This window comes from Cricetulus griseus, chromosome 3 (genome assembly GCF_003668045.3).
Source record: "Cricetulus griseus strain 17A/GY chromosome 3, alternate assembly CriGri-PICRH-1.0, whole genome shotgun sequence".
NCBI classification, from domain to species: domain Eukaryota; kingdom Metazoa; phylum Chordata; class Mammalia; order Rodentia; family Cricetidae; genus Cricetulus; species Cricetulus griseus.
In genome coordinates, this window is record NC_048596.1 from 199,156,243 (window position 1) to 199,169,019 (window position 12,777).

At 52.6% G+C, this 12,777-nt stretch overlaps 1 protein-coding gene across 4 annotated transcripts in view; it reads right to left on the reverse strand.

Moving 5' to 3' along the window:
- Positions 1–12,777, reverse strand: part of Piezo1 (piezo type mechanosensitive ion channel component 1) — a 67,260-nt gene that overhangs the window by 19,093 nt on the left and 35,390 nt on the right. For 3 of the 4 annotated variants that reach the window (XM_035442734.1, XM_027410659.2, XM_027410657.2), the window contains exons 2-11: positions 12,447–12,542; positions 5,791–5,913; positions 4,813–4,855; positions 4,546–4,693; positions 2,072–2,237; positions 1,758–1,971; positions 1,502–1,673; positions 1,296–1,382; positions 1,129–1,216; positions 131–231 (exon numbers count right to left, since the gene is read on the reverse strand). In XM_035442734.1, coding sequence (XP_035298625.1) covers positions 131–231; positions 1,129–1,216; positions 1,296–1,382; positions 1,502–1,673; positions 1,758–1,971; positions 2,072–2,237; positions 4,546–4,693; positions 4,813–4,855; positions 5,791–5,913; positions 12,447–12,542 — 1,238 coding nt within the window. The remainder of the gene's footprint in view (positions 1–130; positions 232–1,128; positions 1,217–1,295; positions 1,383–1,501; positions 1,674–1,757; positions 1,972–2,071; positions 2,238–4,545; positions 4,694–4,812; positions 4,856–5,790; positions 5,914–12,446; positions 12,543–12,777) is intronic. The other variant, XM_027410658.2, reaches the window with a different exon arrangement.

Here is a 12,777-nt window from a genome sequence, read left to right on the forward strand (position 1 = left end):
TAACTTCCATGGGCAATTCCAGCACTGTTTCTGGTGACTAGATTGTGGACCTCAGTTTCTAAAATGATCTACATCCCACCTCCCTGCATCCTATAAGAAAACTACAGTGGCCCCCGGGTCTGCTCCTTACCATCATGGCAATCAGGGCACACACATAGCTCTGGTCCATGATGAGGTGGCCCAGGCCATGTAGTGGAGACATCTCTTTCAGCTCAGCCAGCCTGGGGCGTGCTGGGGGTGGGACTGAGATTAGCTATAACATAGGAACCTTTTGGAGTCCTTCCCCCATACTCAATGTGACTCTAAAGCATGGAGCAGGCCACCTTCACTGGCAGGGTCTTAGAGGTTAGAGGAGGCAAGGCCTACCAGGCAGCCATAGTGGATGCTGGCAAAACAGCAGAAAAATCTGACCCTACTGGGTTGCCATGTGACCCTATTGGCCTCACTTTTTAAGACTGATGCAGGAGACATCCCTTTCAGATCTATGACTCACATGCATGACAAAGTGAAAGTCTGGAAATGTTGCTCAGTATTACAGTATAAAGTCTGGCACACAAGGTCCCACTGTCTATCTTCAGTATAATAAAATAACTTCAACACCAGAGTTCAAAGAAGAGAGGTCTGCAAGATGGCTCAGCAGGTTAAGGTGCCTGCCACCAAGCCTGAGGATCAGAGTTCAAGACTCATAGTACAGAGAGAACCAATTCCTGAAAGTTGCCCTCTGACTTCCATTTGCATACAATAGCTTGATACCCCACACACATTAAATAAATAAGTGTAATTAAAGATTTTTTAAGTTCAAAATAAATAAAGACCCTGAAAAAGACTTAGTACTCTCCACAGAAATGTAAACCAGTGAAACTCCCAGGCCAGCACTTCCAGGATGACAGAAGCTCCTGGGACCCTGGGCTATGGGAACAGGAGACCTAGCGGGCCACCCAAAGGGTCTTGGGGATCAGCTATTTAGCCACAGAACTGGCCCTGAGAGGTTTAGGCATAAGGCAAGGAGTGTGTATAAGACCTATGGCCACCAGGGGGCAGCCCTAGACTTGCCCACAGAGAGATCAGACCAAACGGGCTGTCATAGGAAGGCATCATCATAGCCACCGGGCCTATACTATAACTCACTGGGACGCTGGCGGACGGGGCTCTGGCTGGTTAGGACGTGCACGGTACAGTTGTCAATGTCAGGTCCTGTGGACGTGGGCATCACACACTGCAGAGGATATGTGGGTAAGCTAGCTGCTACAGGCAGGCTCCCCATGACTTTCGGTTTCCCAGGACCACCTGCTCACCTGGGTGTCATCCCTAGCCTGGGGCTCTGGCTCCAGCTGGTCCAGTTCCAGCTCTTGTTCCTCATCCTCCCTAGGTGATTCCTTCCTCTGTAGAGACCAGAATCCTGAGTGCAGTCCTGGGGCTGGGAGGGTCCCAGGAGACCTGCCTCAGGACATCTGTCTCACCAGTGTCCCAGATGCCAGCAGAGGTGATGGCAGGGACTTACCAGGTCTGAGGGACGGCTCTTACGGAGCTTCAGGAGAGAGGTGGCTGTGTAGTACAGCAGCAGCAGGATACCAGGACTCACATAGATGGGCCAGGAATGATTAGTGTTGAGAATCAGCACATTGGGGCTGGAGCAGTTAGGTAGGTCTATGAAGTTCTTGAGACCAAACACCCTGTTCAGAGAGAGGGCATGTCACTGACAGCTTTGAAAGCAGCACAGCCATGGCTGGGTGGGAAGGCCTACGTGGAAGCCTTACCTGGCCCAGATGCTGCCGGGTGGTAGCATATCCTGGACAAAAGGTATCTGATAGCAATAGAGGCAAATGAGATGGCCGGCGCCAAAGCAGCTCACCATGACAAAGAGTGTGTTGAAGCCCAAGGAGCTGAGAGGAAAGTGGCAGGCCCACCACGTGCAGATGGCCAGGAAGACCAGCAGGTAGACACTAGAGAAGGCCGAAGGGTGGGCTATACCTACAGGGAGAAGGGGACACAGGCACTCTGGGTCACACCTGGCCTGGCCATCAGGGACCTCTGAGTCATCTCCCCACCCTTACTCTCTGCCCCAGAGTACCTGCTAGAGCTAGCAGCACAATGGTTAGCATCCTTCCAGAAGCCACCAGCAACCAATGGGCTGTGACCCGGAAACGGGAGGTCAGCCACAGCCTGCGTTTGGTTCCCAGGGCAGGGGCTCCCTGCAGCCGCACTGCTGGGGCAGCATCCATGTCGTCATCATCCTGCTAAAGTCATGGGGAGGCGACATCAGGATCATTACCTCAAGGCTGCTCCAGCCTCATCTGCCTAGCTAAGGTAAGAGATAAGGCTGGTCCCACAGCTGCCCCTCTGATGTCGCCCACAGCCTGAAACCCGCGGCAGAACTGCCTCTTTGCTTAAGCCTTTCTTTCTTCCCACTAGAGCTCTGCCAGTGTCACCCTCAGAGCCAGGCACAGGATGACCCAGCTGTTCTAGAACACTTCAAGCGTCTCTTTTTGTCCCATCTTGGTCATGATGCCCTAGAAGGCAGGACAGTCTCCCAGACTCCAAATCTGCCCCTAAAGACCTTGTGTCAGTTTTGTTAGTCTCCTGGGAAGAGATGTTTAGGAAGGAGGAAAGAACATGTACACATGCATACCACATGCCCTACACTACAGTTTTTAGAGCACCTTTAGACCCATAATCCTTGATCCAGAGGCAACAGGTAGTTGTCCCAATCCCACAGGTAAGGGGGAACATGGCTACATTTGTATCTTATGAGGCCTCTAGGGAGGGGGGGGCTGGGGGCCTGGGGGACACAGCAGCATCAGGACTTCCAGATCTCCAACTAGGCATTTCCTAGGCTTCCCACACCCCAGAGAAGGTACCATGTTCTGGACTGCTACTGCCCTCTTTGACCCTCCAGAATGACAGAAGTGACCAACTACCTGAGAAGAAAGGAAACAGTCCCAGCCTGGGGCAGGAGACTGAGACCTGACAGGACCTGTTTTCCCTGGCACCATCGGAAGGTTTCCCAGAACAGAGCTGCATCCCAGGCCTCAGGAAAAGCCAGGGGATGGTGGAAAAGAACACAAACTGTCGTCAGCAGCCCTAGCTCAAGCCAGCTGCTGGCAGCCCATGTCCTCAGCTGTGCTGTGGGAACAGTTGAGGGGTTATTGGGTACTTGGGCTGAGTGTACTGGTTCTGGAGCTATATGGCATGGCCATTTCTCCATTCTGCATAGCCTTAACGAAAGTTGCTTAACCTCTCTGAGTCTGCTTCCCATCTTGCAAAGAGAACTGTGGAGCCTGAGCATGAAAGATGAGCCAGCCATCAAGGTCCCAGGGATGTACCATTTATCATAGGCTAGAAGCATGAGGGCTGGAGGTCAGGCCAGGAGACAGATGAGCTCCCCTTTCTACAAGCCCATAGAATTGGAAGTAAGGCCAATGAGGACCTGGAGCTGAGGGGGAAGGTATAGCTATACTCTGTCAGTCAAGGAGAGAGGAGGTGCCCCTGGGGTGCAATATGTGATGAGCTGGCCTAGGCCCTGGGAACTTCTTGGTTTTTGTTTTGTTTTCGTTTTTGTTTTTTTTCAGGCAGGGTTTCTCTGTGTAGCCCTAGTGGTCCTGGAATTCACTTTGTAGTCCAGGCTTGCCTCAAACTCACAGAGATTCACCTGTCTCTGCCTCTGCCTCTCAAGTGCTGGGGATTAAACGTATGAACCACCACTGCCCAGCTTATGGATTTTATTTTTGAGACAGGGTCTCACTGTTAGCCCTGGCTGGCCTGGAGGCCCTGGGAACCTCTTGAGAAGCATTGGGACAAATGAGCAATTCCAGGCATAGGAAGACAATGATAGCTGCTGACAGAGGGAAGATGCCCCCAGGCACCTGATCCTCACAGCTCTACCCAGCCCCCAACCTCTTGAGGCTTCTGGAGTCCCTTTCACTCTCTGGTTTCCTCTAGAGCCTAGTAAGTGTCAGGTGTTGATAAATGGATGCTGAGACCTGGTGTCTGAGAGCAGGGTGTGCCTGCACCAAGACACCTGGGTGGCCATAAATTTTATCTCAGCTCGGGGGATGGGGAATAGGCTAAGGTTGGCATGGTGTGGGAAAGCTGAACTGCAGCCCCTGAACAGGGCTCAAGGGTGCTGAATGTCCAGCTGTGGTCCCTGGAAACAGTGGCAGAACTCTGTCTCTCCCTAAAAATAAGCTTGATTGGAGCCTCAGGTCATGCAGGGAGGAAACCACAACCTCTCAGGTTCTTACCCAGCATATTTTAGCTTGACTGATGCCCACATGTGACAGTTCCCATAGAACAGACCCACTTTGGGGTTCTGGTGACTGAGAACTGGGGTCCTGCAGAGCAGGTCTCCAGTGAACAAAGACACATGACTAAATGTGGGAGAACGTGGCAAAACGTTTTCCTCTCCCATACCCCTCCTCTTCACATGCTAATGTAAATATTCTCCAAACTTTAAATGTCCAAGTTTGTTAAAATCAAAACTGTCAGAGTGGATGAGACTTCATCACTAACACCCTCACCATGATCTTGGCTGCTGCAGTCCCTTACCAGCTCCTGGGTGCGCTGGCTCTGCCGAGCTTTCCTTGTGAGACGTCCACAGAGGCCAAGGCACAGAGAGGACACCACTAGGACTCCTAGGTCAGGCGCCACCAGCCTGGTGGTGTTAAGGATGTCCTTCAGGTCCTTCAGGTCCAGCCTGGAAAGGACAGGGAGAACAGAGTGCGGTAAGGAGATGGGGACATGCCCAGGCTACCCTCAGCACTGAGAAACCCAGAGGAAGGCTCGCAGGGGTTGAGGAGAGAATGAGGGTCTTACCTCGTAACCCCTATGTGTCGAGACACAGTCTCCCAAAGGCTGCCTGTAGAGAAAAGACTTGAGGAAGGAGGCTCCAGGCCAGGCAGGATGCCCAGTGGTTGTTCCGGTGAGGCCAGGGGGCCCTGTGGGTATGGCTGCTAGGGATCTCACATAGAACAGAGTACCAATGATTCGGAAATGCTGAAAATGTTGCCTTTTTGTTTGTTTGTTTGTTTGTTTGTTTTTGAGACGGGGTCTCTCCAATGTAGTCCTAGATGTCCTGGAACTTGCTATGTAGAACAGGTTAGCCTCAAACTCACAGTGATCCTTCTGCCTCTGCCTCCCAAGTGCTAAGAGTGAAAGTGTGTACCACCAAGCCATCTTTACAGACAGGGAAACTGAGGCCAGCCAGGTACTCGTGCTGCTTGGTTGGCCCATTGGCTATGAGTGGCAGGGCAGGGATTCTCAGTCAAGTGCAGCTGAAAATGGCCTGTGAAGCTGGCCTGGGCTCCAGAGTGGCAGAAACTTGAAGCCCAGGACTTCTACACACAAAGATGGGGTGCGGGTATCAGTCCCTGCCTGACTAAAAGTGGATACACTGTCCATGGGTATACGGCAGGGACACTAAGGCTGGACAAGGACACAGAGAAGTCCTAGTGTTATACAGCCACACGACTAAAGCTACAAGTAGGCACAGAAGGAAGATGTTGACAGGTGGGGACGCCAGAGAGCCTGAGGCTGTTCCCATCTGATGCCACTCTGGGAATGGCGTGGCCCCACTGACCACATCACTGCCAGGAGTATGCAGGCTAGGCCATCTGGGTCAGACATAAATCGTGGCCAGGCACCAGGGGCAGCCCATATTAGGTGAAGCCTGAGTGAGGCAGGGTGGCCCAATGAGACTGGAGGCCTGGAGTTCCAAGCTGGCAGCTCATCCCCTTTACCCCAGGACTGCTGTCCTCAAGTGCCCCTCACTGGCTCTGCTCCTCAATCACTTACAGTTTTGTTCCAGAAGCTGTTTCAGGTGAGGAATGGTGTGTAGGCATATCTGGAAGGCAAGGTGGGCCACCAGGAAGAGAAGGCTGAGGCAGAGCAGTGCACGAAGCAGGCGGCCTGTGTGACCTGTGGCAGAGTGGGCAGAACAAGGAGAGTGTGGATACTGCTTCGGCTTGTAGCCTCCTTGTCCATGTGCCTAAGACATACAGCCAGCATGGACATAGGGTCTGGGCAAGGGGACCAGCCTCAATGAACAAAGAGTTACGGCACCTTCCAGGAGGCAACGGGAGACTCCAGAGACCAGAGTAGCCCACACAGGGTACTTGTTCCCTCCTGAGGGCCATACTAAACCCTCCTGGTGCCTGGTTGGTGGACACTGTTGTAACCCTCATTTATAGATAAGGATGTCATCCCAGAAAGGTGAAGGGCCTGGCAGAGACTGTTTATGGGTCTCTAGGGAGCAACTCTGGCCAGTTACATTGGCTTTGCTCCCTGCTGTCCTGTTACATGCAGAGGCACCCTGCCCCTCAAAAGACCAACACTAAACAGGAGAGACACAATTTAATTTTCTTATTTAGCTATCATAGGGATGTCAGTGCTAGGTCTTGGAAACATGGTGGAAGAAACAAGCAGAGAAATAGGAAGTCATTGTCTACCACAGCCATGCCCACCTGACCCTGCATGGAGACTGGAAATGAAGGCATGAGGAAGGTGGTATCCCAAAGAAGAGGCCTGGGTGGTGGGGGCCAGATGCCCCTAGAGAAGTGGGTTTCCAGCTGCCTCTATCTGGGGTGCAGAAGTTTCCACAGTCATACAAAGCCATGACAAACAGGACACAGGCCCAGGCCGCAAGCCCTAGCCTCAGGCCCCGCTGAGTGCCAGCCCTCAAAGATCTTGTTTCACTGATTACTTCATGGGAAAGAAACAGGCTAGGAGTCAGCCTTCAAACCGTGGGACCCTGACACATAGGGATATACTAAGGGTGTTTAGCAGTCCTGCTCTGCCTCCAGCCACCCCAGCCATCCCAGCCAGCAGGGAGGCCCTTGGCTGCAGACTAGGCTAGGTGGCCATAGCTGGTCAGGGAGGACACAGGGCCCTGGTCCTTGCCTTTCTCTTCCTAGAGTAGGTGGGCAACTGACAACTGAACAGAGACTGGGGCCAGCTTCTAGCTCTTCACCTGCTGACAGTCAACCCACTGTAGCAGCCCTGTCAAACCGGGCCACAAGGCTACAGAGGCCATCAGTTTGGAAAGCCTCAGAACCACAGGTCTCTCGCATTAAGACAGCCCAGGAGCCTCACACCTTTCCCCTCTCTCCCCATGGTTACCACTGCCAGTATGTCTGTCCTCTGCAGTTTCTTGGGCACAGTCAAGTGTATAGAATAGACTCATAATTGACCTTGGTCCCTATTGGGCTTGCCTTATGGATGGCACTACTCCTTTTTTTCTTCCTGTAGGTCCCACCCCAGAAGGTTCTGGGACTCAGCCATATTGTGCGTATGGCCAGGTGCCCCTCTCTCACTGACTCCCTGAGCACCAGAGGGCAAGGAGGTACTCCAGCTGTGGCCCAGGTACTCTCCAGTGCCCAACCTCTGGGAAGGTATCAGAGGACAGAGGATAGACAAGCCCAACCATCTGACAAGACCAGCACCAAGAGCAACCCTGACATCAGGGCTAGGAGGATCAGGCCCACACAGGGCTCCAGTGACACTGAGGGGTGAAGGTATGGCTGGTTCCTGCCAGAAGAACCAGAAAGGAGAGCCCTAAGGAACCTACAGTAAGTCCTGAGTGCTAGGAAAGACAGGTGCCATGAGCAGCGGTAGGAGCTGTCCCAGCTCAGCTATGAATCGCACAGCATACACTGTGGAAGATCTATCCTATAAGGCACGGCCCTTCTTCAAAACTATTACATGAGAACCACAACTGCAGGGGTACCACCATGTTGTCACAGAGAGGACATGGGGGTAAGAGGTGGCTGCCACTGAGGTGACATGAGGGAGAAGGCATGTGGAGGAGGGAGGTAGGTTATCTCAGTAGTAGAAGGTCCGCCGAAGTTAGAGGGCAGTGAGTCTCTGGGAGAGTTCTCCTGGGCCAGACCTTACAGAGGCAGTGGTCATAACAGGGGCTGAAAGTGGGCTGAGGATGCTATAGTCTAACTGCATGTGGGGCTACACCAGGTGGCTCAGTGTGGCAGGCTCTGCAGAATAAACCCTGACCTCTAGAATAACCCTGACTCCTGGAGATGGCTGGATGGACAACTCTAGAAAGAGCTCTCCAATACCACCACCAACCAGCTGGTCAGGGCATCCTGCTGAGCCTTGGGAATCTCCACTTGCACCTGAGAGTCAACCCTTGCTTGGTCCTGGCATGAGAGTGAGTGGAGGCTCCAAGAGATAGGTGAACTCCCAGGCTTAGCTACTCCTTCCACAAACTGTCAGACCCAGATCTGCACTCATCCCTGCACAGATCCAGGTGCCTCCATGGGCCGGATCTCCTGTCACACCACATCTTACTCCTTTCCAGGCAGGGCCTCCTCTACCAGCCTGACTGCTCCCAGCCACTCCCCTGTCCTGGGGGAAGAGAGTGCATTGGACGTACCTAAGCTCACCCAAGGCCCTGAATGACAGCCACCTTTGTTCCTGGCCACCTTTCTTTGCTACCACAGTCTGGGCCCTGACCCATTGGCTTGATGGAAGGAGCCCATCTTCAAGGAAGGGACTGTCATCCCACACTAGGGCAGGTGATACCCCTGTACCATTCAGGCAAGGAAGAGGCTTAGCACAGCAATGAATATCCACCAGTAAAAGGAGATGGACTACTATGGGTGCTCTCTAGAAAAAAAATGGAAGTGAGCTGGGGAGGGGGGCATTCTAACAACAGGAAGGGCAGCAGATCTGGCACCTGACCCATGACCTTGACCCAGCTGGAACTCCTAGATCCATTGATCAGTTAGTATAGCCTCAGAGGTGCCTCTCCCTCTCTTCTCTGCTTTCCTATCATCTTGCCTCCTTCCTACCTTCTGGAGCCTTTCATGTCCTGCCCCCAGTGACTGCAGCCCCCACCAGACCTCACTCAGAGTAGACTCGAGCACTTCCCAGCCCCCAGGCAGAGGCACCACTCCACAGTATCTCATGATACTGTTGGCAACTATTATCTTTCTAATGTGAGCTGGGCCAGGGTGGGCTGCCTAGGGTCCTAGAGAGGGAAAGTCTTTGGTACATCTGAAAAGGGATGAAGAGAGCATAGGATGGGGATCACACCAAAAGTCTGAGCTGAGGCTCACCCAGCAAGGGGAAGAAGCTGGGGTAGGCCTCTCCCATCTTCTCTGGAGGAAACCATGGATAACCCAGAGACCAAGAAGCCAGCTGTGGGGCTGGAAAGATGGCTCAGAGGTTAAGAACACTGGCTGCTCTTCCGGAGGTCCTGAGTTCAATTCCCAGCAACCACATGGTGGCTCACAACCGTCTGTAATGAAATCTGGTGCCCTCTTCTGGCCTGTAGGCATGCATGGAGGCAGAGTGTTGTATACATAATAAATAAATAAAATCAGAAGAAGAAGAAGAAGAAGAAGAAGAAGAAGAAGAAGAAGAAGAAGAAGAAGAAGAAGAAGAAGAAGAAGCAGCAGCCAGCTGTGACCCAGCATACCTGAACTCTATCCCAGGGTGCAGGTTTCTGTACTGGGAGGGGAAGGCAGTCTGTTCACAGGCCTGGGATCCCAGTGTCACTTGGTTACATACCAATCAACTGTTTGTCACCCAGTATCCCTCTCTCAGTCATAGGCCTAGGAAGTTCACATAGTACCTAACAGCTAGAAGCCACCGAGGCACCAGCAGGACAGGGCTCAGCAGAGTGAGAAAGAGGGCTTTGAAGCTTCCCAGGGCTGACAGGAGACAATGCATCCAAAGCAGGAGATGAAGTCTACACAGGGCCGGGAATTATGTGTGTGTTGCAGGGAAAGACTACAAAGGGACTGGAAGGCTTAAGACTGGAGCAGGCCCCCTTGGGGAGAGTAAGAAATGGATGGTAGTGGCACATGTCTTTAATCCCAGCACTCAGGAGGCAGAGACAGGCAGATCTCTGTAGGTTCAAGGCCAGCCTGGTCTACAGAGCAAGTTCCAGGACAGCCTCCAAAGCTACAGAGAAACCTTATCTCGAAAAGGCAAAAGAAAAAAGAGAAAAAAAAGAAAGAAAGGAAGGAAGGAAGGAAGGAAGGAAGGAAGGAAGGAAGGAAGGAGAGAAAGAAAAAAGAAAGAAAAAAGAGAGAGAAGAAAGGAAGGAAGGAAGGAAGGAAGGAAGGAAGGAAGGAAGGGCCAGGTCAGAGATCAAAAGTAGCCTGGGAGGTGAATTCTGCTAGAGCAGGGAGTGGGCTTCCTAGCTCTAATTACAAACAAGTGGCTGGTACTGATCCCAGGTTCTGATGCATCCCAACTCTGCCCTGTCCTGCCGGGGACACCCAGCCCTAAACTGGTCCAACATCTCCTCTCTGAGAAGCCCAGCTTAGGCACAGACCCTGAGAATCAGGCAGCCGCCTACGTGGGGAACAGGGCCCAGCAGTGTCAGACCTTCCAGGGGCCAGTGCCAGGGCAGCAGCTGCACAAATCATAAACGCACACAGGGCGCTCCATTCTGCACCATCGGGCCTCACATTTTCCTCTCACACCCGGAAAAACCAGGCAGCATCATGTCCCTGAAGGGCCTCTGAGCTGGACAGATAGACGGATGGAGGGTCGAGGGGGAAAGATTCCCCACCCTGCTTTCCAAGTCTCCCACATGATCCCTCCTGCCTGGCTGGGAGTCTGTACCTCCCACAGTTGATCAAGAGTGTTTCCAGCTGCTCACAGGGCATGAAACAGTCTTGACACAAGTGCTTTCCAAAAAGGGACCTGGGGACAGAGGAGTGAACTCTCTGGTGAGCAGAGTATGGAAGCTAGACCTTCACTAGAGGCTCAACACAGGAGAAAAGGCCCAGTGCCCAGGCTGTGTGTCTTGGAGAGATCTGACCCAGGGCCCCAGTGGTGGCCAATACACTGTTCAGGCTGAATTCCCTAAGTATCTGCCCCTGAATCCTCAAGTCCTACCCATGTTCTACCCCTTCTGGTTCCAAAGCACACTGAGCTAGGCAGGAGGTGCCCTCCCTGCTCTGGTTGGCAGAATGATGGACCCAAAGGCATCCCTGCACAATCTCTGCCCCCATGCACATGTGACTCACATGGCGAAAGGGACCATGGCAGAGGTGGGACTGATGTCACAGCTAACTCAACAAGGGGAGACTGTCTTGGACCTTCAGTTGCTGTCATCACAGAGTGAAGAGGGCTGCAGGGCATTGGGACTTGAGCCAAAGATGCCCCAAAACAAGAAAAGACAGGAAGCTGATCCCTGGAGCCCTCTAAAAAGGCACAGCTGCGCTCACATCCTGACTGCAGCCCCATAAGCCACTGAGACTCCAGCCAGTGGGTGTGGTTCTCAGCAGGGTGACTAGTTACAGAAACCACTGGAAGCTTACTCTCACTGGGACTCCACACAGCTAGACACACTGAATCCAGCACCTCTGAGGGTAGTGCAAGTGCCTTCCCTGGGCCCAGGCAGTCACAACCAGCTCTGACCCTTGCTGCCCCACAGGCATTGGATGTCACATTCACTGTGTCTCCCGGGAGCAGGGTCTCTCACTCTGATGCTAGTGCTCCCCATGTCACTGCCATAAGCTGCAGACATGGCCTCCCCACCTAAGCCCAGAGCACAACAGAGGGCCTTCTCTACTTCAGGAATGCAGGTACACTTGGGGATGGGTCACTGAGCACTTACTGTTATGGAATACCACAAAACAGACTCTAGGCACCTATGTATAGCATAGGTGGACAGAGCTAGATGAAGGGTCTCAAGAGATCCTGCCCCACTGAGACCCGCCTGGCCTGTGGTCTTCTCCCTAGAACACAGTGGTCCTGCCCTTCCCACATCATCCTATGTGGGAACCTGAGGCACAGTAGTAGCCTCCCCCTAATTTGCTGTGGTGCCACTGTCCAGTCCCTTCTATGGACATAACTTTGGCTTTGGCCTGAAGAATGTCTATTGTCTGGAAGGCACAAAACAGAGAAACATATCCCTGCCCAGCTCAGGCCCTGATGGAGCTCACAGTGGTCCAATTCCTTACATAGCAAGGTGGGTTAAGGTAGAGCCTGACTTTACAGGGTGATAGAAACAAGCTGGCCAGAGCCTCCCCAGGAAGAAGAAGCAATGTAGTCCTGGGAGTTTAGCTGGAAGACAGTATAGACCCCAATGCAGATCTCTAAACCTTCTACCTGGCTGGGACATCAGGATGCATTCATTTCCTCTATCTTCTGAGGGATATTCAGTGACAGATGGGGATCCATATACAACTCTTCCCCTATCACTTTCAAGGATGACAGAGCCCCTATGACAAGCAGTCAGCAGAGAAACAACAAAAAACAAACCTAAACTGGCTATGGGTCTGCAATGAAGAAGTAACTCTCGGTCTTCTCAATACTTACCAAGCTGCTAAAACTGAGTCAAGCCTGTGGCTATACAGTGCTTATCCAAAAACCCAGCCCCCTACACCCTGTGGTCAAAGTCTACCCACCCTCCCCAGAGGAGCTGGGCTCCATTCCCACCCCAACCACCTCCTGCCCCTGCCCCTGCCTCTTACCTGGTATGCTGTGTCTTGAGGGACCTGGAAGCCAGGGAAGCAGCAGCAGAAACAGCAAATAGACCAGTGAGAGAGCGTTGAATCGCAACAGGGAGGCTAGAGGGGAAACAAATGGTTAGTACAGCAGCAAAAGGACCAACCCTCATCCTGAGGAGTGGTGGGGCAGGACTGCCCCTTCGCCCCCTTTTCACTCCTGTAAACCTGAATACATAAGGCCTATGCACCATAGACAAAAAAAAATCTATGTTCTTGTCACACAGGTTCCATGATACCACAGGATTCTTCCAACACAATACATGTATTCATACATGTATACACACAAGGTTCTGAC